Genomic DNA, 22,097 nt, shown 5'->3' on the forward strand with positions numbered 1-22,097 from the left:
GAATGTGTCACTGGTGCTGATTCAAGGGAAGCACTACCAAAGCTGCTGCTCCATTCTCCAACTCTGTTTGGAGAGGCCCCATCCTCTGATATGCATCCTTTAGATGCCTGATTTTACTTTTTACCCTTCTTATACTGTCCTATACATTACAAAATGTTGATTTCTGGCCCAGAGCTGGCTTTTACTCATTTCTGATCAAGTTTCTCATTCATTTTCTATCATCTTGTCTTTCCTTGTGCTTTTCTCCTCTCACTTGGAATTGATGACTCTATTTTGAATGCCTTCCCCCTCCCTTATGCCAAGAGAAAGACTACTCATGCTTAAGAATCATCAACTACTTCCTTGGAAGACTTCTTTGAAATTACTCCAAAACCATAATGATCTTCTTTTCTGAATTTCTGCCAAAATTACATTCAGTTCCACATGCTCATCAACCAGCACTTTCATCAGTGATTAGTTTCTGAATCCCTCCCTACAAGCTCCACTTATTGCTTAGTTGCACCTCAGCTGTTTTGAAGTGAGCCATCATGTTTGATAAACTTCTCTTTTATCTCCAATATAGCTCAGCAGGGAGTTGGAATATTCACCTTCAACATTTACTGATCCACTTAACCAGGTCAGTGTCTCCACCTCCTAAAATATGAAACTCTTGATGACACTATTCTCTTCTTGTTGAACTTTGCAAGGCATCACAGGTACCCTGACAGATAAATGCTTTCTGATAATGGCTGTAGTCTTAGATCTGGAATATACTCTTATAGCTCCTTACCTGGATTAAAAACTGGAAACCAGTGGTAGAATTCATTCTTGTAGGGAACAGTGTCAAACTCACTGCACTGCATCTGCCGAAATGTTGGTGTATCCGGGCGACAGGGGTGAATGTTGCACAAGCGATAGCGTTTTCTTTCTCCAGTGCAGTACTTCCCTCCAAACTTTGGTCTACACATGAAACACACAAACTCTTCTTTAATTTCCTTAAAGGCCAGCATTTTCTTTTAAAAATCTTCTGGCATCCGGCCATGCCCCTTCCTTGCCAAACCTTGTCCCTCTCTAGCCTCAAAACCCACCGTTTGAATAAATTCTTCAAATTTCCCACATTTTTTGCTGTTGCCCATGAACATTCAGTCCCAAGTATACAGTTGCCTGTTTTGAAATAGTTTGACTCCATGGTCAATTAGTTGCCTGGTCATCAGTTGTGACTTTCATTTTATTTCCTCCTTTTCATTCCCACAATCACCAAACTAGTTCACCCCTTATCTCCATTCCTGTCTGCCCTCTTCTTCCTCATTTAACCTACTGTACACACTCTTCTCTGGCTAATTTTTATGATTGCTTTAATTATTTTAGTTTCCTGTTTAAAAATCTTTAACGGCACCCCATGGCCACAGAATCCAGTCTAGCCTCTTGAGCTTGGCATCCAAGGCCCTCATGATACTGACTTACTTCACCTGAACAACTTTTCTTCCCACACTCCTCCTCATTTGCACACTGCTCCCATGATACAGGCTGACTTATTTGCTTTTATTTTTTCTGTGCTTCTAGATAGATTTCTGCTCTCTTAAGTCTCTAAACATCTACATACTGCCTGTGCTTTAAGGACCAATAAATGCTATCTCCATCTCCATCATGAATTCTTCCTGAATTCCTGCCTTAAGTAATCTCCTTCTCCTCTTAAATGACACTTTATTATCCTACTGTAGGCACTTCCTGCATTTATCACACCCAAAGATAATTCTTTGACCAAGGCAGTTCACATTCATTAACTCCCTGTAGGCGGGACTAAGAATTGTCCTTGAGAGTTGAGGGTAGGCTGGCTTCCTATCTGTGACGATGGAGTGACACTCTATGACTTGGCACCTCTCCAAGTCATTTCCATCCAAGAGCCTTTTGTGAGCCAAGCCCTGCTGGGTTCTCACTAGACAGCTGACTGATAACACGTCAAGGATGCACTGACCTGAGTCTGTGATCTGAATCACAGAACTGAATCTGTTACTGTGTTTCCATTGCTATAGTTCTCAATGAACTTAAGCAAACCAGCTACTGAGATCAGACATGGTCACTCATCCAAGGAGACTCTAAGACAAACTGTAGCCTCTGAGATGGGAGTTGGGACTATTTTTTCCCCCTGAAGCCAAGTTAGAGGATCATCTTTCATTTCCTCAACAAGGATGTCCCTTTTCTGACAACCATGGATCACTGACCATCCTCCCAGGAAGGCTACAGACTGGGTAGTGGCTGATATAGAACACTGACAATAGGTCCTAGAAAAAATCACCTGTATTTCCTGATCTCTGAAATGGAAATCACTTTCTGACCACATTGAAACAAACTATAAAGATATTCTGTAAAAATACTTTTAAAGGGATTTCTGGTTTTGAATTTTTGAAGTCACAGGAACTTTGTATTTAAACAAATAGGTAAGATTTTAAAACAATTTTGCCCAAATTCCTCAAATGTACACTTACTTATTTTCATGGGAGATGGTAAAGATAACATAATAACTACAATTTACTGACAATTTTATGTAGTAGATATTATGTTAAACTCTTCATAGATGTTAATTTATTAACCTCTAGGATAAATTATATATATATATATATATATAGTTTATATGTGTATATATATATATATACATGCAGATATATACATATAGAAATATATTTATTATAAAAAGGAGAAGTAAGATTTGGAACTGAAACACTGAGAGAATTATAACCATATTTATCACTTTTAAAAAATGTGACTCTTACTCTTTAATGCAGACTAATGTAAATCTAGGTAAAAGAAGTTTAATACATTTTCTACTTACCGGAGGCATTATATGTACACTTTTTAAAAATTATACTTGGGAACTAGTATACTGAGAAATAATGAAATTAAGAATGTAATATATATTTGGACATCAAGGAAATATATAATATCATTATACAAACTTAAAATATGAAAAAAGTAAGCAATTTGATTAAAAAATTGAAAGCCACTTGTGAAATAACGTCTATGGAATCCTTGACAGGCTAATAGGGAACTCTGAGGTTTACAAAATCCTAATCTAAAACATTAAAAATAATTATCCTCAAAAAATGTGCCTAGCTATTTAATTAGTCACCTAAGGGAAGAAGAATATTTTTATAAAATTGTACATTCATTATGATGGAAAGAAAGCTGCCATCTTATCAGCAAAATTGGGTCTAACTAATCCCCACTGATAGAATGCGGTTATTTAGAAGGATTTAATTGTGTAATCTCCTAAAGTCTTTCACATAGATTTTACTTTAAAAAAAATTTGCTTATTTCTCCAAATGATGGAATCAGCTTACTTACCCAAGTTCTAGTAAAATCCAGTGCCAAGCCAAAATGAAACAAAGCAAAAAAGAACCACCTTTTTTTTCACACTCTACGAATCTTCCTCCTGGCTCCCTTTCATCTTTGGGAACATATCTGGTTTCCCTCAGAAGGTCTGGGGTCACTGAAGTCATGCTGTCCACGACTAGTCTCCCGGTGCTCATGGAAGGAAGGGAAATATCTTTGGCTGGACTTACTCAGGGTTGTTGCAGAGCCTCTCTGCACTCTGGGCTCCAGCTCCACAGGTCCTGGAACAGTGGGACCAGGGTGACCAGCGGCCCCAGCCTCCGGGAATACTCTCTGGTTTCTTGCCCACTGTGATACACTTGCCAGCCATACACCACTGGAAAGGGAAAAAGCAGGAGATGCATAAGTCAGGAAGGTTCCCATAGTAAGCTGAGTCAGGAAACCTAGCAGTCTAAACCCAGTTCTCCCAGAGCAAGCAGACTTCCTACAAGTCACACATCAGATGTAGCACAAAGAGAGCCTCATAAAAGAATTTCCCCCAAGAGTCTTGGGTTTTAGAATCAGAGTCTTTCAGGAATTAAAGGGAACTTTACAGTGCCTAGTTGCAGTGAATGCAGGAGTGTTACTCAAAGTGTGACTGACAGATTGCACCCCAGAAGTAAATCAACACACCGCTTCCTTCACTGAGGAAGTCTCGCCATGAAAAGCATGTCAGCTGAATATGCTTAGTAATATAGTTGTTCAGTAACGTAATTGATTTCCTTTCTGGTGCAAGCTTCTTATCTTGTTGAAGACCATAACAGACATTTTGCAGACTGGCACTGTGATAACACTTCTCTATAGCCTCTATGGGTATTTAATGTTTGCAGCAGATAACATCCTCCTGCAAAATGTCCACTCACTGCCGGAAAACACAAGTTGTTAAGAAGCTGAAGTTAGGCATCAAGAAAAATTTCTGCTTTCCTATAACTCTACCCATTCTTTCCAGTTCTGGTGTTTCAAGTGGCTCAGGAAAAAGTCCACTCTCTCCCTCTTCAAGGGAATCCTTCAACAACTAACAGTTTAGGAGGGTGAACACAGGAAAAGGGAAACAAGAAATGCAAGTTGGTTGTTAGAAATGGCCACATTTTCCTGGAGGATCTGGGCATGTTTCAGCTGCTGGCCTCCTCTCTCTCATTATTTCTGGTCACTGTGTATTCTGATCAGGTTCTGTAATCTCAGTGATGGGTCGTGCCACACTCAAGCTGTGTAAAGACACCCACTAAACACATAAATCCTAGGCCCACAACGAACCCAAATGGTGTTGTTGAGCAGCATGTATTAACCTGTTCTTAGGTAGTCTGGAGGATATCTAACATCTCTGAGTTCTTGGGTATATGGCTTTCCTGCTTAGTAAGGTGCATAGGACTTCAAGAAATGCAGGTCAGATGATGAGAAAGAAGATAACAAGTGGTCTAAATACAGCATCTTTGGAAAGAAGAAGCCACTGGCTTGTCCTTCCCAATGTTCAATATGGAGGGGGGAAAAATGTCAAAATGAAGGTTGATGATAAGCCCAGCAGATGTTACTGACCACAAACTCCATGGAAAGTCATCGGGAAAAGATGGGCCAGATGTTTTATAATTGGAGCGTGGCCCTCTCTCCCTGACTACTTGTTTCCAGTGAAGGCTCAAAAGGAGTTGCGGAAGTGGAATCCTTTCCTTTGGCAAATCTGACTGCGTGATGATCTGCCTTCACCCAGAGGCAGCTGCCCTCCAGGGTCTTCTCCTCTGCTCTCTCCAAGAATGCTAAGCCCTTCACCCACCACCTTCCTTCCTCACATCACTGACACGTCACGGACACGTCACCTTCTTCTCACCACATCGCGTCCCGTCTGCAGCAGCGTCCAGCTTGGAGCGACAAAAGCCTTTCACAGAGCACCACAGTGTCTGGCAAACATTCTGGAAAACAAACATGAGATCGTACTTTTTTTACGTTCAAAACTTGCACAAATACCGCAAAACAAACAAACAAACAAAAGAAACAAAAAAAATCCTTGCACAAAAGCATGTGTACAGTGATGGTAAAATCTACACACACTCACCCACAATAAATGCTGCGGTTGTTAGTGAGTAACATGATGCAAAGTAATCACACAAGAACCCTCAGTTTAAACTTAACTTGGACTTTGTCATCATTCGTAAACAGTGGTCTGTAGGCCATTCTAGGCAATATGTAAATGGGAGGTAAAAGACATTTCCCAAGAGTTGAATTTCTATACCTGTGGCACAATATCCAGTACTCACTGCCCTTAGGCAGGGCAACTGGTGACAGTAGTCATCAAAGAGCACTCTGGACTGTGATGGAAGGTGATCTGATTACCAACAGCTGGGCGGTTATAACTTGAACCTGCTCATTGAAGGAAAGTGAAACTATTCCATCCAGAAAACCTCAGCTTATTTACTTATTACCCCAAATAGCCAGCTTGTTTTAGCTGCCAGGGAGTGAACTGAATCTTCCCTCACATTCCTCCTCCTACAGTAGGAACAAGGGAAGGTTGACAAGATTCTTACATAGCATCTGAAATGGCTCAGCTGCTTCCATCCGCCTTTTAGTCTTTCTTCTATCCACCCATCTGCCATCATTCCATCTACTTACTGTACTCTATATTCAATATGCTCCTTCATCATAAGATCTTGTATTTTTAACTATTTTAGAAAATTCTTAATTTTTATCTTTCTAACTCTTGCCTCTCCATGTTTACAACTTTTGCAACTATTCTCTCCCTTTGCAACTCACAATGATTGTTGATGGATCTTCCTATTCCACCCTTCATGTTTCAACTTTACTTTTGTATTTTTTAGCTCTCAATTTTCTTATATGTAAAAGTTGAAAAAGTCTGGATTTCTATCAGGAAAAGGCCAGCCTCTCCTCCATCACACAATTCTGAGAAACACTCAAGTGGGATGGGAAGTAATTTTCTCAACTCTAAACTTCAACTGACTGATTTTCTCTTCAGCTCTGTCAAGTCTGCTGTGTAACTCGTCCACTAAATTTATAGTCAATCGTGATATTTTTCATTTCTAGAGGTTGTAATTGTTCTTTACATCTACTTTAATATATCATATAGTGCTTTTTCTTCCCTTTTCTTATATAAAACTCCTCTTCTATGCATCTATTTTATTATCCCTACCTAAAAAATTCAATTATCCAAAGCTCTTGAAGATTTATTGTCTTTCCTTATTTAGTTGAAGATAGACCGTCTTACATTTTTAAATAGGTGCTGAATTGTGAACTCAACTGAACAAAGCTTTATCTATTGGAGTTTTGTGCATCCTTAGCTGAGTGTTGGCTCCTCCAGGGCAGTTTTTCAACCTTTGTTTCTACCAGGAAGCCCATGGTATTATCAGGTCAGAAATATTTTCATGTTAATTTTTTTGAGGGCTTCTCAAACCATGTAAGAGTATAAATATGAACTCTAAATTGGCATGAGGCTAGCCCATGGTAGGAAGTTTCTAGTGAGGAAGTTATCCACCAGCACCCTTCTCCCTCAAAACTCAGGCTGAGATAAAAGGTGTTTCTCTGTCATCTCCCTTTGTTGGTGGTGGATTTCTTCTAATCTACTCTGTCATGGAGGTGTAGCTCTTAAAGGCTCCCAGCTTCAGACAGGGGTCTCAATCCTAACTCACTGTGCTGCTCAAGGTGAACATCTCATTGTCTGTTGCCATTCAGATGTTAAAATCAAAGCCCTTTAGTTATTTGATGCTTATCACTCCTTTTTTGTCCCCCCCAGGATATTTTTAAAGTTTCTTATAAATTCGTAATGCATTTATAAAGAATGATATTCTGGGTGAGGATACACAAGAGCTCTCTGCACTATTTTTGCAGCTTCTTTTGAGATGTAAACTATTTCAAGATAAACAAAAGTTATAATAAAGAAGGATGATGCTACATTCTCTAGTATTTTAGTTTTTTTTTTTTTAAATATTGAAAATGATTAGGTTATCTTGGCTGCAATATGCAGGGATTTGAAGACTTTATTCACTTATTGATTGAGTGCCTACTATGTGCTAGGTACTGCTGAATGTCAGGAATAAAAATTCCCTCAGAAAGCTGACAATATAGTAGGGGAGGGTATAAAAAAGTAAGAAGCAACTATAACATAGTCTAGTAAAAGCTTTGTCAAAAAAATACATAGATGTGAACAATAGGATGTGAAGTGATATTTAAGCTCAGACTCAAATGATGAGTAGGAGAGATGGTCCAAAGGAACCAGAGCATGTAAAGTTCTGGAGGTAGTGGAGAACCCAGCATGTACAGGGAATGAGGCTGTTCAGTATGGATAAACAGAATATAAAAGAAGATTTGACCAGAGATAACCAGAAAAATCCTTACCTCTATAAAACATCTACAATCCTGGATAAAATATTCTAAATGTTTTAAACACATTCCTGAATTGCTAAGGAAGTAAGGGAAATCCTCAGAGGCTAAAAATGTAGGAGAAATTGTTAATCTGAAGATACAAACCTAGTAACTTAGATTTTAGTTTTGATGGTCACTTGGGCACTGGAGAAAATGCCTCACGTCTATGTAGGGTGGGAAGTTCGATTTAATACCTCATATAAGGCCATAACCCCAAAGGACTACCCCCTGACTGAAAGAAACCTCGGAACACAGCTGGGAAACCTGTCTGTTTTGACTTTAACTCTAGAAGGAGTGGTAAAATGTTACCCCTGAGAGTTTGCATCCATACTGGCCCTGATCTCACTCACGTAGGTAGTCAAACAACATCCAACCAATAATTTATTTTAAATGGACCCAGGGATGGCAGTGAAATTTCTCTCTGAAAGAATGTGCCTTCCATCTAAACCCTAAAGTATAGCCTGACATGAAGTTTCACAACCGAGAGTTCACAATAAAAGCAGAAATTGACAAAAGGAAATAATACATAATAAGTGAGACCCAGAAGAAACCCCAAATAGGAGAAGCAGACCCACACAGACTCTGGACATCAGAATTGTCCATTATAATTTGCAATTATAAATTGCAAAATAAATGTGTCTTATATGATTAAAGAAGGAGAAGATCATATTGAAAGTCTGAATTAGAAATAAGATCATAAAAAAAAGCAGAGAAAATCTAGAAAAATAACAAAAGAAACTGTTCTAAGTTTAAAAAAAGTACCATAAATGAGATTAAAAAGTCAATAGATAGGTTAAACAAAGGACTGGACATATCTGAAAAGAGAACTAGTGAGTTGGAAGGGAAAGAGGAAGAAATTACACAAAATGCAGAGATGTGAAGAGATGAAAAATATGAAGGATATGAAGTGATAAAATCCAACATACATATACTTAGAATTCCAGGTTAGAGAGTAGAGGGTTAAAATAATATTTTAAGAGATAAGGCCAAAGAGTGAGAGAGAGGATGAATCCTGAAGCCCCTTTTAAACCATTTTAGAGAATTTGAATTTTATTGTAGGGCCATAGGGAGGCTGTGAAATATTTTAATAAGAGAGGAACACAATCAGATTTCCTTCATAAAGGTCGATTTGGCTGTGTTTTGGAGAGTGGAGCAGAGTTGAGGGGAGGTGGTCAGAGTCTTAGAAAGGAGACCAATCAGGGGACTACTGAAATCATAGGAACAGGTGGTCTTTAGACATATTTTGGGGGCAGAATTAGCATAACTTGGCAACCAGTTCGAAGTAAGGTGAGGGATTTTTGCAACAACCTTACTTTCTCCGTTGTCTTGCTTGTGCTGTCTGAGCAGTTACTTCCTCTTCAGCGTTCTCTCTATATGTCTCTTTTTGTATTTATCTGACTGTATTGAAATTTCTCTGTCTGCCTCCCCAACCAGAGAATGAGCTCCTCAAGGTCAGAGAATTTACTTTATTCGTTCTTGAGGTCTCATCTTTTTCACCCTATTCAGTACACAGCACAGAATCTGGCAGGGGTCAACGAGACCTGCCTTGTTCATGTCTGTGTATTAACACTGACACTTGCGCACTAAAAGGGATGAGTTCAGAGAATAGGCAAGACCCAGATCACAAAGGGATGCCATACAAAGGAGTTGGGACTTTATCCTGTGGTCAGTGAAGACCCTAAGAGCAGAGAAGGGCCACAGTTAGATTTGTGTCTTTTTGAAATAACTTAAGCAAGAGTGTGAAAGAGGGAGAGATTGGGTAGGAGGTAATTACAATAGAAGGAGAGGTGATGAGAAAGTGAATCAGGAGAAGGGTAGTGAGAATGAAGATGACATGTCAGAGCCACAAATGCCATCAGAGGCTAAATGTCAGGGCTTGACTTATCACTTGGATGTTGAAGAAAATAAAGGAGAAGAATGAATTAGGGATAAATCTTATTCCTACCTTGGCATCTGGAGGTGCTCTTCAATCAGAGAGGAAATTCAGGAAAGGGAGCAACTTTAGGGATTAAGTTGGTTGCTATGGAGTCTGCAGGTGTGAATAACTGTGATTCTTGAAAATCACTGTAGAATTTTCTTTACCACCACCCAGTTGCAAAGGATACCAAGGAGGTGGGTCAAGGAATATAAATGACCTCAACTTCAGTCCTTCTGCCTTACAGATATCTTGCCATGAATAGAAAGTTTCCATTTCTGGATCTTCAGATTTCCAAATATTTCCCTGGCCCTTCCTTTACCATGCTGGATCTCAAGCCCTGCCCATACCCACCAGAGGCACCAATATACCCAACACTTACTTCTACTTCCTGGCAGAAGGTAGCATTGGGGCCATACTGCAGCTGGCATTGGTGGTGAACATCATAGATCACTCCAGGGGCAATGACGTTGGACTTCAAGCCTTTCTTTTTGGGGTTGTCATCAAGACAGAACCCCCAGCCTCGGCTGAAAATGAGTTAATAGAAATGAGAGCAGTTGCTTATGATCTCCTCCTAAATGAAAGATTTAGTCTTTCATTCAAGAGAAACTTCCATTCCTCTAGTGTACTCTGTCCTTCAAGACAACTTTATTTCTATCAGGCCCAAGGTGAGAGTTGTCTAAAAGGAAATGCAAATCGCATCTCACACCATTTGTTCAGATGTGATCTAAGAAATACAAGCAGTGGTAAAGTGAGAAAATCACCATCTTACCCCAAATGGGGTACAATGACCACTGACTTGTCTGGGTTGCTTCTGCCAGTCCCCAGGGACTTAACTCACGATCAGGTCATAAAGAGCCACCTTCAGACAGAAGCAAGCTGAAGGGGGAGTTGGGGGGAGACGGAGTATTCACCCGGCTGAGGCTGGAGGCAAAACCCACCTAGATCTCAGGGTCAGAAAGCAGCAGTGAGGTCCACCCCTTCTGTTGCCACCCTCATACTGTGACCTGTGAGAGGAACTGAGACTTTTCCGGGCCTTGGGTAGAACTCAAAGTGACTTCCGGTTTACAGAGAGCCAAGTGAGGCTGTCCTGAGATGTGCGGTCACTTACTCCAGGAAGCGGGTGATGTACTCCTTACTGCACTTGGACCACGTCAGTGGGGTGGGATTGTACTGGAGCTGGCGGGACATGATGGACGGGTGCCTGCCCACAGGCTCACAGTCATTTTCCTTCCCGTCATGCTGGATGCCGAAGCTGCAGGGGGAAGAGACACAAGGATATCAAGGAGGCAGGCGTGAAACAAGGAGGAAACCACAGTTTCTCCAAGGTGAAAATAACCCACGGAGATCCACCTCTGTACAGAAGGTATCTGATTACAAAGTGGGCCTTTGAAGTTGGAGGGGTCTAGCTAATTTTCAACTCAAAAGCACAGGAAACATTTCAGGCATGGCTTTGTTTCAAGTATGCAACCCCTGGGAGCCATGTGGCTAATTCAAAAACTTCTGTTTGGCAGAAAGCTAAAAGCTTCCAGTTTGGCTTTGGCTTCTGTGAGACTAGAGTCAGGGGCAAATCTTGCATCCAGCTGTCCTCTTTCTCCTGCTGTAGCAACCGTAGCACAAAAGAGCGAAACCTTCCTCTTCCCTTTTCATCATAATTTAAGGGAGAGCATGAGAGGGGAAGCCTGTGGAAGACTTTGTCAAAGGCCACCAGCTTGGAGGGGATGGATTTCTTTCTAGTATTGTTATGAGTCCTCCAACATCAGATATTAGGGAGACCTTACAGTACAAGGGTTAAGAGCGGGGTATCTGAAGACAGATGATTTGGATTTGAATTCCAGCTCTGCTACTTAAGGATCTGTGAGTTACTGAAACTTGCTGAGTTTCACTGAGCAGAAAATGGAGTCATCATCATAGTCCTGGGATGAGATTTGAGTGGAAGAAAGTTTGAAAATCACTGAGCAAGGTGCCTGGCATATATATATGTTGTGTAAATGACAGACATTTTTTATTGCTGTTTTTATCATTGTCTAGCTAGCTTATTTCCCTTTTCTAGATAAGTAAGTTGAGAGTCTGAGATCTGTCAAAAGTCATGAGCTAGTTTGTGGCAAAACTAGGTCTTCTGCAGATCTTTGTGCTCCTAAATCAGTGCTCTTGTCTGTGTCTTGCTGGGTTGGCTCCCTGACCTCCCATTGCCAGGGATGACCAGGTGAAGCAACCTTGAAAGGCCCTAAAGTGCTTAACTGACTCCCATGGCAAGGAGGTGCCTGGGAAACAGGCAGACTGAGAAGTGTCAGTTTATAAGCCAAACCCTCGGGATCACCATCAAGATGACTTCTGAGTCCCCACAAGACCCCTCTCCGCTGGAATCTGCTTATTGGACACTTACAGCCTAGAGATGTTGGCTCAACTTTCCAAATCTGAACAGAGGAAAGTATGACCTCTTACACTGCTAGTGAAATTCAATCCCTCTGACAGGGAAGCTCATATCTAACTTTAATAAAATCTCCTGATCAACATTAGCAACTCTTGCAGAAAATAGTCTTTGGGGGATTTAGGGATTTTCTTGTATTATTTTTAATGCATTAAGATGTTATCAACTTACTTACAGACTCTGATCACATTCCACATGAATACAAAACTCACAAAGGAGTCAGGGAATTAATCTACAGAGCTCTCACCACCCAACCACAAAGAATTTAATTCAATGAAAGTTGTTTCCCCCCACCCCCCAAGCAAGCCTTCCCCAGCCTGTTGCAAATCCAGTCCTACCCAGTTCATAAGGTATTCCACAAGTTCACCTGTTCAATAATTAGGAAAAATCCTAAACAAGCATGGTTCTAAAAATCTCCATGAATAATTGTTTTTCTAGCATTGGCTATTCCAATAAGACAAGCGGGACTTCCCTGGGGGTCCAGCGGTTAAGACTTCACCTTCTAGTGCAGGGGGTGCAGGTTCGATCCCTGGTCAGGGAACTAAGATCCCACATGCCTCGTGGCCAAAAAACCAATAAGACAAGCCATATGGCTGGATCCTGTATACTGGGTGGCTTCAAACCTATACTCTAAATGTATTAGTTCCCCAAAAGGAACTGATTTTGTTCCCTCCAAAGTTTTTAATTCACTAAAGCATTCCCCCTACAGTTTTATCACTCCTCTGTGCTCCCATCCAACAAAAGAAAAGCAGTGCTGCTAAACAAAGGTCCCTCTGGACATGTCTACTTTCTCTAAATGGGGGCAGCACTCCTGTCACATGGGATCAGTGGGTCAATGAATAATGAGAGAGAAGGAAAGCACATGGGGTCAAAGGGATGGAAGGTGTTTCCAGGAAGCTACTTTCCAGCAGGCGGGATGAACCTCAAGAGCAGCTTGGAGTAAGGAGCCTACTACAGTCTGAAACAACTAACTGGGCTGTTGGATTAGCCTGCTTTACTACATCTTTGTTTTGTAATTCCTGTTAGATGGGTTTATGAAATTATAGACATGAAACAGTAAGCTAAGTCACTGCCTGGGTTTCAGGGTATCACTTGGTGAGACATTCCCTGCCTTTTACTGTTTATTTTATGGTGGAGCAGAACCAGCAGAGAACAAGAATCATCAAAGTATGAATGTGAGCTTTTCTAACGCATTCAGAAAATATCAATTTGGTATATGCAACAAGCAAAGCTCTATAAATGAAATAAATGGAATATCACAATCCAGAAGAGTGGGATATATTGGGTGGATATTGCATTTTAAGTGTTCATCTCTATCGTGATATTTTCATTACTTAAAGGAAAAGGATGCTACGTCTCAGAGAGACATTTTAAATTTCCTGCTGGAATTCCATCTTCATTTTTGGTAACTCACCCAATAAGGGATGAGAGCTTAGGTACGGATGATGGATGTAATCCAGGCTTCTCATAAACGGAATTTTAAATTTTCTCAGAATAAAAATCAAACTATTTATTTAGGCCATAGCACAAGTTAGTTAACTTCACTTTCTCTTTTGCATCCTACGCAATCAGTGATGAAACAACTACGTTTTCAAGAACAATGGGGTATCTTTGTCATTGAACTATAATGAGTATCTTCTTAGGATCGTAGCTTATTGTGTTTTTCTTTTTCTGGGTAGCTTCAGGCCATTTCACGGATCTGCCCAGGGTTTCTCAGTTTGGTTCACAGCTAGTTAGAACTTTACACCTAAAGAAGGAACTAAATATCTCAGACGTATCTTTAGCTATGAACAAGTTTCTCAGGACACTCCAAGACACTCCTAATGTCTTCTTCAGTTTTGTGTCTTACCAAAGCATTTTTTTCTATCACTCAAACTCAAGGTTATATGTCTTCTTTCAACTTTGTCTTTCTTATCAGTGACCCAAAACTTTTTTTTTTTTTTTTGCCATTTAGAAGACAGTGTTCTATTTAGGTCATCTGTACATGGCCCAAGGTCCTCTTTCAAAAATTAAACTTTTAATTTATTATATTTATATATTAATTTTATAATATTATATCATTATAGATTCAGATGCAAGTTGTAAGAAATAATACAAAGAGGTCCCATGTACCCTTTACCCACTTTCCCCTCATGGTAACATCTTGCAAAACTGTAATACAATATCACATCTAGGATACTGATGTTGATACAGTCAAGACAGAACATTTTCACCATCACAAGGATTCCTCACATTGCACTTTATAGCCACACTCACTTCTTTCCCTCCCCCATTCCCTCCTCAAACCCTGGTAGCCATTAATATGTTCTCTATTTAGATAATTTTGTTATTTCAATAATGCTGCGTAAATGGAATCTTACAGTATGTAACCTTTTGGGATTGGCTTTTTTCACTGAGCGTAATCGTTCAAAGATTCATCAAGGTCATTGCATGTATCAATAGTTGGTTCCTTTTTCTTGCTGAGTAGTATTCCATGGTATGGATCCAGCACATTTTATTTAACCATTCACCATATTGAGTTGAAACAACCCCTGGGTTTCTTCCAGTTTTGGGCTATTAAGACTAAGCCTCTATAAACATTCATGCAGAAACTAACACAACATTGTAAAGCAATTATACTCCAATAAAGATGTGCAAAAAAAAAATTCATGTATAGGCTTTTTGGTATGAACATAAATCTTCATTTCTCCAGGATAAATGCCCAGGAGTACAATTGCTGGATCACATGGCAGTATTACCACTAGTTTACTTTTTAAAAACTGCCAAATTGAATTGAGTATATAAAGGATCCATTCTTGACACAAGTGGTGAGCATTTGAGAATGTCTTCTCCACTTTTCTTTAGCTTGGGCATCCCATTGCTGGGAATGTCTTGAGCAATCATTTCTCAGTTTGACCTAGTTATATTCACTTGACATTGCTTGGTCAGCAGATGCTGCTGATACCAATGACTTTATTGGAAGTTACAAGGGACAGTCCTTCCACATACCAGGATTGAGGATGCCTATGCATTTGCACATACTAATAATTTTCATTTTGCCAACTTATTAGCAACACGCCAACAACTATGGCCTGGTCTTTTCAAGACCTAGCATTCTGTCCTCAATCATTATTTAATCATAAGCAAGTCCCTTAACCTCTTTGTATTTTTGATAATTAAGGATACTAGAATATATCACATTTATCTCCCAGGGCTTTTTGGTAAGGATCAAAGAAATCACAGTACCTAATTCAACCTACTCATTTCAGAGATAAGGAAATAAGCACAAAGAGGTGAAGGGAATTCTCTAAGGTCATAATACTGGTTGATGGAAAAGCCAGAATAAGCACTAAGTCGACACTCTGGTTTTGTACTTCAGGTAAAAGTATTTTGAAAAGTTCCAATATTATATGAGAAAAATGGTGGGGAAGCTCAGGCCAAAGAGGCTGGGCCTTGAATAATCCAGTGAACAGAGCTATTCCTAAACAGGCAGGGGTATAGTTGAGCCATTTATAATGACTCCCCACTCTGAGTTTCCAATCAGTGTGCTGTTCTCTTATTTGTGGTTAATACATACACCAATAAATTATGAATAAGCTAAGATCTTTCCTCCATGGGAACTTCTGATACCTAGAGAATCCAGAATCCTCATTATTCCTTTATTCAACCTTTCTGAAACCTGCCTTCAGTCAATTCACCTAATCAAATTCACACATTTGTGTGACAACTTGGATCTTCTGTTAACTGGTGTTGGTCTGCTGGGCTTTCCAAGTTTATAGCAGTTTTCCAGTTTTTCTTTATTCAGTGTTCTCCTTTAATACATATAAGTAAAATGGGACTAACAATAGTATCTACTTCATAATGTTGTTGAGAGGATTCAGTGACACAATGCAAAGCGTCTGGCATAAAATGTTAAGGTTTATGACTTTTTAGTGATATTAACAATATTACAGTTTCATAAGAACTAAATAGGGATTGTTATTCCTGAATTAATCAATTAAGTTAAAGCTTGTCTCCTTGTTTCTGCTCGCTTCATTCTAACTCAGAGAATTGCAGTGGCCTCTTCGATTCTGTGATGTCGATGGTACAAGGGGTCAGAGCAGAGAAGACAGTGGAATCTTTGTCATGTGTGATTCCCCATTCCCCCCTTTACAGGTGAGGAAGCAGAGATTTAAGAGGGTGATTCTCAAGCCACAATGCAATCAGATTCTCCTGACACCCTGTTTAAGTTTCCCTCCATTCCCTCTACTGATACTGATGCATGAACATGAGGAAGAGATCTCAGTTTGCTTGGCCCTTTACCTGTGTCCAAGCTCATGGGCAATTGTGAAAGCCAAGGGGAGTCCAGAATCTTCATTGATGTTACAACTCCGGTGAGGCTGGCACATTCCCGACAGGTGGGACAGACCCAGAGTCTCACAGGGGCGATTGACACCAGCACAGATGTCTTTTCTGAAAGTAAAGAACAGAGATGAGGAGGTACGCAAAGAAACATCTAGAGAAAAAAAAAACCCTCCTGGAAAAAATCTGGGTATTAATTCACATTCAATATGGTCTGTAAAGCATGATTAAAATTGTTTTAATAGTCCATACGAATGAGGGAGCAATTTTGAATTCACTAGAATTATTCTGATTTCACCACTTGATGACTGAATCTCACTGACACCTGAAAGAGGTAGGAAAATATGGCAAATGTTTTGCTTTGAGTTGTTTTTGCTCTTAATCTCAGGAGGCCAAAGTATATTATTTGACCCATAAGGGAAGGATTTGATTGAAAACTGGAATTAATTTGAACTTTTAAATAGGGAAGGGAGAACCATCAGTGGCTGAGGTTTTTTCAGACATGAAACACCTTTTTGGTCGTTCTGAGGTCTGTCATCAAAACTCATCTGAGATTTTTTAGTCATTCATGAAAAAGGGAATTGGTGCAATCAACCCATCCAGAGATCAAATTAATGGTCTCTCCAGTTCCACCACCCTAACAATACTGCATATGGGAGGGGATGGACACACAAACACTCCTAGGATCTTACAAAATACTAGTTACAGCTTTTAAATATAAAAATGTGCTCCCATATCCTAGAATGGCTCATTTCAATCAGTGACAAGAGTTTTGAAGAGTCGTTAATTAGTCATATGGTTTTCTTTAGTTCAAGAAGTCTTCGCCAAGAAAGACTAGCACAAACGCCAACAGAGTTCTGAGCTTTAGCTGGTTGCAGACTTTCAGATCATGGGGTTTGTGTGGGTGTGATTTCTGGCAATAAATGGTCTGCTTTTTGTGTCCATTGGGCCACAGAAAAGGTTCAGGCTCTGAGAACCCCCATAAGTTCTCAGTTCTCCAAGAGGCAATGGCTGGGACAATGGAACAGGAGAAAGCAACTGTCATCTCCCAGCATGCGCAGCAGACGTGAATCTGCACCCCTACTAGCAGTGGTAGTTCCGTGTTGGAGAGCTAGATTGGATCTTATAGCCCAAGCACTTCAAATAATTTCTGAGTCTGTGGGAGGACCGACCAAACGCTTTTCCACCCCTACTGCTAGATTTACTTTTTATTATTTCATTAAAAAAAAAAAAAGTCTAGGTCTGCATGGAGCTGCTGGGAAAAGATGAATGATGCTTTTTGGTAATCTACCAACTTTCTGAAAGTGCAGGAAGTTGGGTCCCTTAAATAAATGTTCACTGAGTGCCTATTAAGTATCCAGCACTAAAGAAGATAAAAGCAGGTAACAAAAGGATTGTAAGATAGGGGTGGTCTTGCAGGCAAAGAGCTCCAGGAGGAGATCAGCTCCACCTCCACCATGCACTGAGGATAGTAAAAGAGAAAACACGCCTTGGCATGCAGCCACCAGCCCCATTTCACAAGGCGTGTTCACATCAAAACCACCTTCTACTGAATGTACCTCTGTAGTGAGCTCTGTTGAAGTGGATCTCAGCGTAGTCCTCCAGAAGCAAGTTCAGTCTTATACTTCCCTCCCTTCCTGAGCCTACCTATTTCTTCAGAGCAGAGGTTCTCAACAGGGGTTGATTTTTGTTCCCCGCACCCTCCTAGGGAACATCTGGCAATGTCTGGAGACAATTTTAGCTGTCACAACTTCGAGGAAGGTGCTACTGCCATCTCATGGATAGAGGCCAGGGATACTGTGTTTTGTTTTGTTTTTTTCTGATATTTATTTTTGGGTACGTTGGGTCTTAGCTGTGGCATGCAGGATCTTTTCTTGTGGCCCGTGGGGTTCTCTCTAGTTGTGGTGCGTGGGCTCCCGAGTGTGTGGGGTCTGTAGCTGTGGCACACAGGCTTAGTGGCCCCGTGGCGTGTGGGATCTTAGTTCCCAGACCAGGGATCGAACCCACGTCCCCTGCAATGGAAGGTGGATTCTTAACCACTGGACCACCAGGGAAGCCCCCAGGGATACTGTTAAATACACTTCAATGCACAGCCCCTCACAGCAAAGAATTAGCCAACCCAAAATGTCAATGGTGTTGATATTGAGAAATCCTGCTTCAGAACTTGAAATTCTCTCTACTGTCTAGGAGTTGGTAAGGTTCATCAAAGCTTGAAACCTGACCCCTGTTCTAAGGAAGAAAAATTATCACAGTAAGAAAAAAAGGAGAACAGATCCTTCGTGTTCTTACTGAGTAATAGTATGGCTATTGGGGTCAAGCTAGCTGGATTTAAGTCTCTACTGTACCTGTTAAAAGCAGTGAGATTTTGGGCAAGTGACATAATTAAGCCTCAGTTTCCCCATCTGTACAATAGGAATGATTGACAGTAATGAACTACCAGGGTTGTTGTGGGGATTAAATGGAATGATGATTGTTCTAACAGATGTAGCATAGGGCCTGGCCCATGTCAAATACTCCCTAAATGCCAACTATCATTAACTCACTGATTTATGCATGTGCGAATGAGAGGAGAAACTATTTCTGCTTTCAGGGAAAGAAAGGAGACGGTGCTGAGACACAGGTGGCCGATGCTGATTTATGCATGTGCGAATGAGAGGAGAAACTATTTCTGCTTTCAGGGAAAGAAAGGAGACGGTGCTGAGACACAGGTGGCCAATGCTGGTCCCATGATCCAGGGTTCTTCCCTACAGCCAGGTCCTGCCTAGACCGAAGTCTTCCCCTGGCCACTTGCCTGGGTCCTCATGTTCCCTGGCTGCCTGTTGGCTCCCCAAAGCCTCTGTGCTTACATTCTACACCCACACCAACCTATTTCCCAGGGGAGCTATGATCAACCCAGGTGTCATAAGACCTAATGAACCTAACGTAATAGGTTTATGCCACGGACTTATTTTGGAACGTATTTGCATTCAACCGAAGTTTTGATACTATCACTCAAAAGAGTGATTCTAATGATTGGAATTTTGGGCCAGGGTAAGGCAGAAATTTGGATAGGGTGTACATAGGTTATGTACATCCCTTGTACATAACCTATGCACTGGGATAACCCTGTCAAAGGGACAGATGACAAGCCAAGGTGTTCAGGGGCAGCCTGTCCTCCCCAGGAACAACAGACAGACACCCAGGGCCTTTCCGCTCATGAGGGTCTCTTCAGCTGGAGGGCCAGGCTGAAAGGCCTCTTCCACGACACATCTCTGGATTTCAGGATGTCTCTGAATGTGCATAGGAGTGCCCAGTGAAAACTTACTTTCCCCCCATTAAGAGCTTCATTTGTCTAGATTAAAATAATGTCTGTTACATAGTAGGTACTCAAAAAATATTTAATGAATCAATGAGCAAACATAGCATTCCAAGAACCTAGGTTGATCAGGTAAATTCACTAGCTTTTCACAGCTATGAGTCCTAGAAGGTCTGACGGTTCTTCTTTAGCACCATAGGGTCTCTCTGTAGTCAGAACAAATAGTATCTTCATGAGGGTAAAAGGGAGAAAGGTGCAAGCAAACCACTCTGCCTATTCAGGGGAGGACCTTCTCCCCATATTCTGTCTTCAACATCAGTCAGAGATGGGTTACAAGGAGGACTGATTTCTGTAGAGATAGTTGCAGCTTTCTAAATTGGAGGAAATTTTTAAAAAGAAAATTAAAGGATGAGAAATTCCATGGTTAAGAGTTAAAGGAGCCTTTAATGAGGATCTGCTAACAAGCTTCCTGTTTATAGAGCTGCACCGAAAAGCCAGTTTTAAAGATGAAATCATCACTGGGATAGGAAAGAGCAGATGCAGTTTATTAACACAGAGAGCTGTGCACATTGAGCAAGTTTGCTGACTGCTCCCTTACAGGTATGGGAGTCAGGAAGTGTCTAGTTGATAGACGCTGCCTTTTAAATGACAAGAGCAGCAAAGAGCAGAAGAATCTCATGAGGTTGAATACCTGGCAACCCTTTCACCTGCCAGCCCTCCCTGCCTTGCAGCCCCTGGCTCTGGGGTACCTGGTGAGAAGGACGGCCACATCATGATGGGCAGGGTTGAGGTCACTCTTGGGATTGATGCTCTTCTGCCACTTACAGAAGCTGGACAGTGTCTTCTCTGCATGGTGAACTATTTTCAATCCTTGCTGGAGAAAGAAGAGGAAGAGATTGGCATGGGTGATTTTTCTGGTCAGAGCCCATCACTTTAGTCTTCAGAAGCAGCTAGGTGAGATGAGCTCTGGGTGGGTGTCCCAGACATCTGGCAAGAATTCAGGGAGGCCAATGTACTCCTCTAGGCCAACCCCCTTCTCTAAACACGATCATTCCCATGACTTCCACTAAAAGAACGCAAAGGGGAGCACTGCAGGATACAAATTATTACTGGGACAAGTAGCCCTTGAAGAAAAACTAAAAATACATTAGCAAAGACCAAGATCTGTTTGAAGTTCTATTTCTACTGGTTCTCTTCTTCCTAAGCCAATACAATTCCAAAGAGACATTTTTATTTCTAATGCAAAATGAATAGACTTTCAACAAAAAGCATCTTCCTTTCATGAGGTATCCTGCAAGGATGTACTGGATGTTTCCTTGCCCATGGTTTCCATCTTGGTTTGACATCTGTGGGTAAAGGGCAGAGGGTGACACAATCTCTCCAGGCTTTTAACCAGTTAGGATCATTGATTGTCTGACAACAATTAGGACGCTGGGGTAGATGCCCCAGCCTGCAACTTCAAGGGCTCCTGAGTCATATCTAGCTGGCCCACAGTTACTATTGGAGATGGAAGGAGAGGGCTTGTTCCAAATTAACTGGATGAACACTTGTCAAATGGGAGAGAAGAAAAAAGGGATAATCAGCCCTAGAAGGGCTCCAGTTTAATTCGAATTTCTAAAGGAGAAATTCCTTTCCCTTGCCTCATTTCTTCGGGATCTCTATATAGTGCCATCTCTTAAACAGGGTGGATTCTATGTGGAGAATGACTACCTCCCTTGGCTCACTCCAATCCAAGTCTATTACTCTGGGCTCGGCCCAAGGTCTTCAGGGCTGTCTCTACATCAAACCATGAGCTTGCTTCTCTATATTCTGTATTTTGCTAAGGCCCACACCCAAATCCAACAGAGGTACTTGCTTGTCAGAGGTACTCCCAGGTCCCCCCACCCATGCTAATTGACTACCATAGATCACCTTCCCTTCATGAAAACACAGGCAGGTGGCTCATCGCTCATAAAAACTCACTGAACTCCCTAGTGTAAAGAATTTAAATAAAAGCAACAGACTTCATTATTTAACAATCCTCATCATTATATCATCCATTATAGGGTATATGGTGGTGGAGGGAGAGAGGTTCTGGGGACTAGCTGGGCACAGGTGAGTCAGTCTCCTATTCAACTAGTAAAACTGTAGTTAGAACAGGAACCCTACTGGAACAAACATCCCACACCCACCATAAAGCACTGGCTAGGTGGCATGAATTACGAATGGAAAGGAAGAAAAGAGGAGGAAAGAAAAGGAGTGAGGGTGGAGGGTAGAAGGATGGGAAAGGAGAAACGGAAGGAAAGAAACATTTCTTGATCATTTATTTACTTATGTGCCAGATATTTTCACATAAATTCTCTAATTAATTTCATCTTCTCAGCGTTACTTGTAAAGAAAGCATTGTTATTTTCATTTTATAATAAGAGGAAGTTAAACCTCAGAGA

At 40.9% G+C, this 22,097-nt stretch overlaps 1 protein-coding gene across 1 annotated transcript in view; it reads right to left on the reverse strand.

Moving 5' to 3' along the window:
- ADAMTS12 (ADAM metallopeptidase with thrombospondin type 1 motif 12) overlaps positions 1 to 22,097 on the reverse strand; it is a 388,903-nt gene that overhangs the window by 135,964 nt on the left and 230,842 nt on the right. Inside the window, exons 6-12 of the mRNA XM_060295700.1 lie at positions 20,421 to 20,545; positions 16,338 to 16,487; positions 10,737 to 10,880; positions 10,008 to 10,152; positions 5,157 to 5,249; positions 3,540 to 3,685; positions 770 to 939 (exon numbers count right to left, since the gene is read on the reverse strand). Of these exons, the coding sequence (XP_060151683.1) occupies positions 770 to 939; positions 3,540 to 3,685; positions 5,157 to 5,249; positions 10,008 to 10,152; positions 10,737 to 10,880; positions 16,338 to 16,487; positions 20,421 to 20,545 (973 nt within the window). The remainder of the gene's footprint in view (positions 1 to 769; positions 940 to 3,539; positions 3,686 to 5,156; positions 5,250 to 10,007; positions 10,153 to 10,736; positions 10,881 to 16,337; positions 16,488 to 20,420; positions 20,546 to 22,097) is intronic.

Source organism: Globicephala melas, chromosome 3 (genome assembly GCF_963455315.2).
Source record: "Globicephala melas chromosome 3, mGloMel1.2, whole genome shotgun sequence".
In the NCBI taxonomy this organism is placed as follows: Eukaryota; Metazoa; Chordata; class Mammalia; order Artiodactyla; family Delphinidae; genus Globicephala; species Globicephala melas.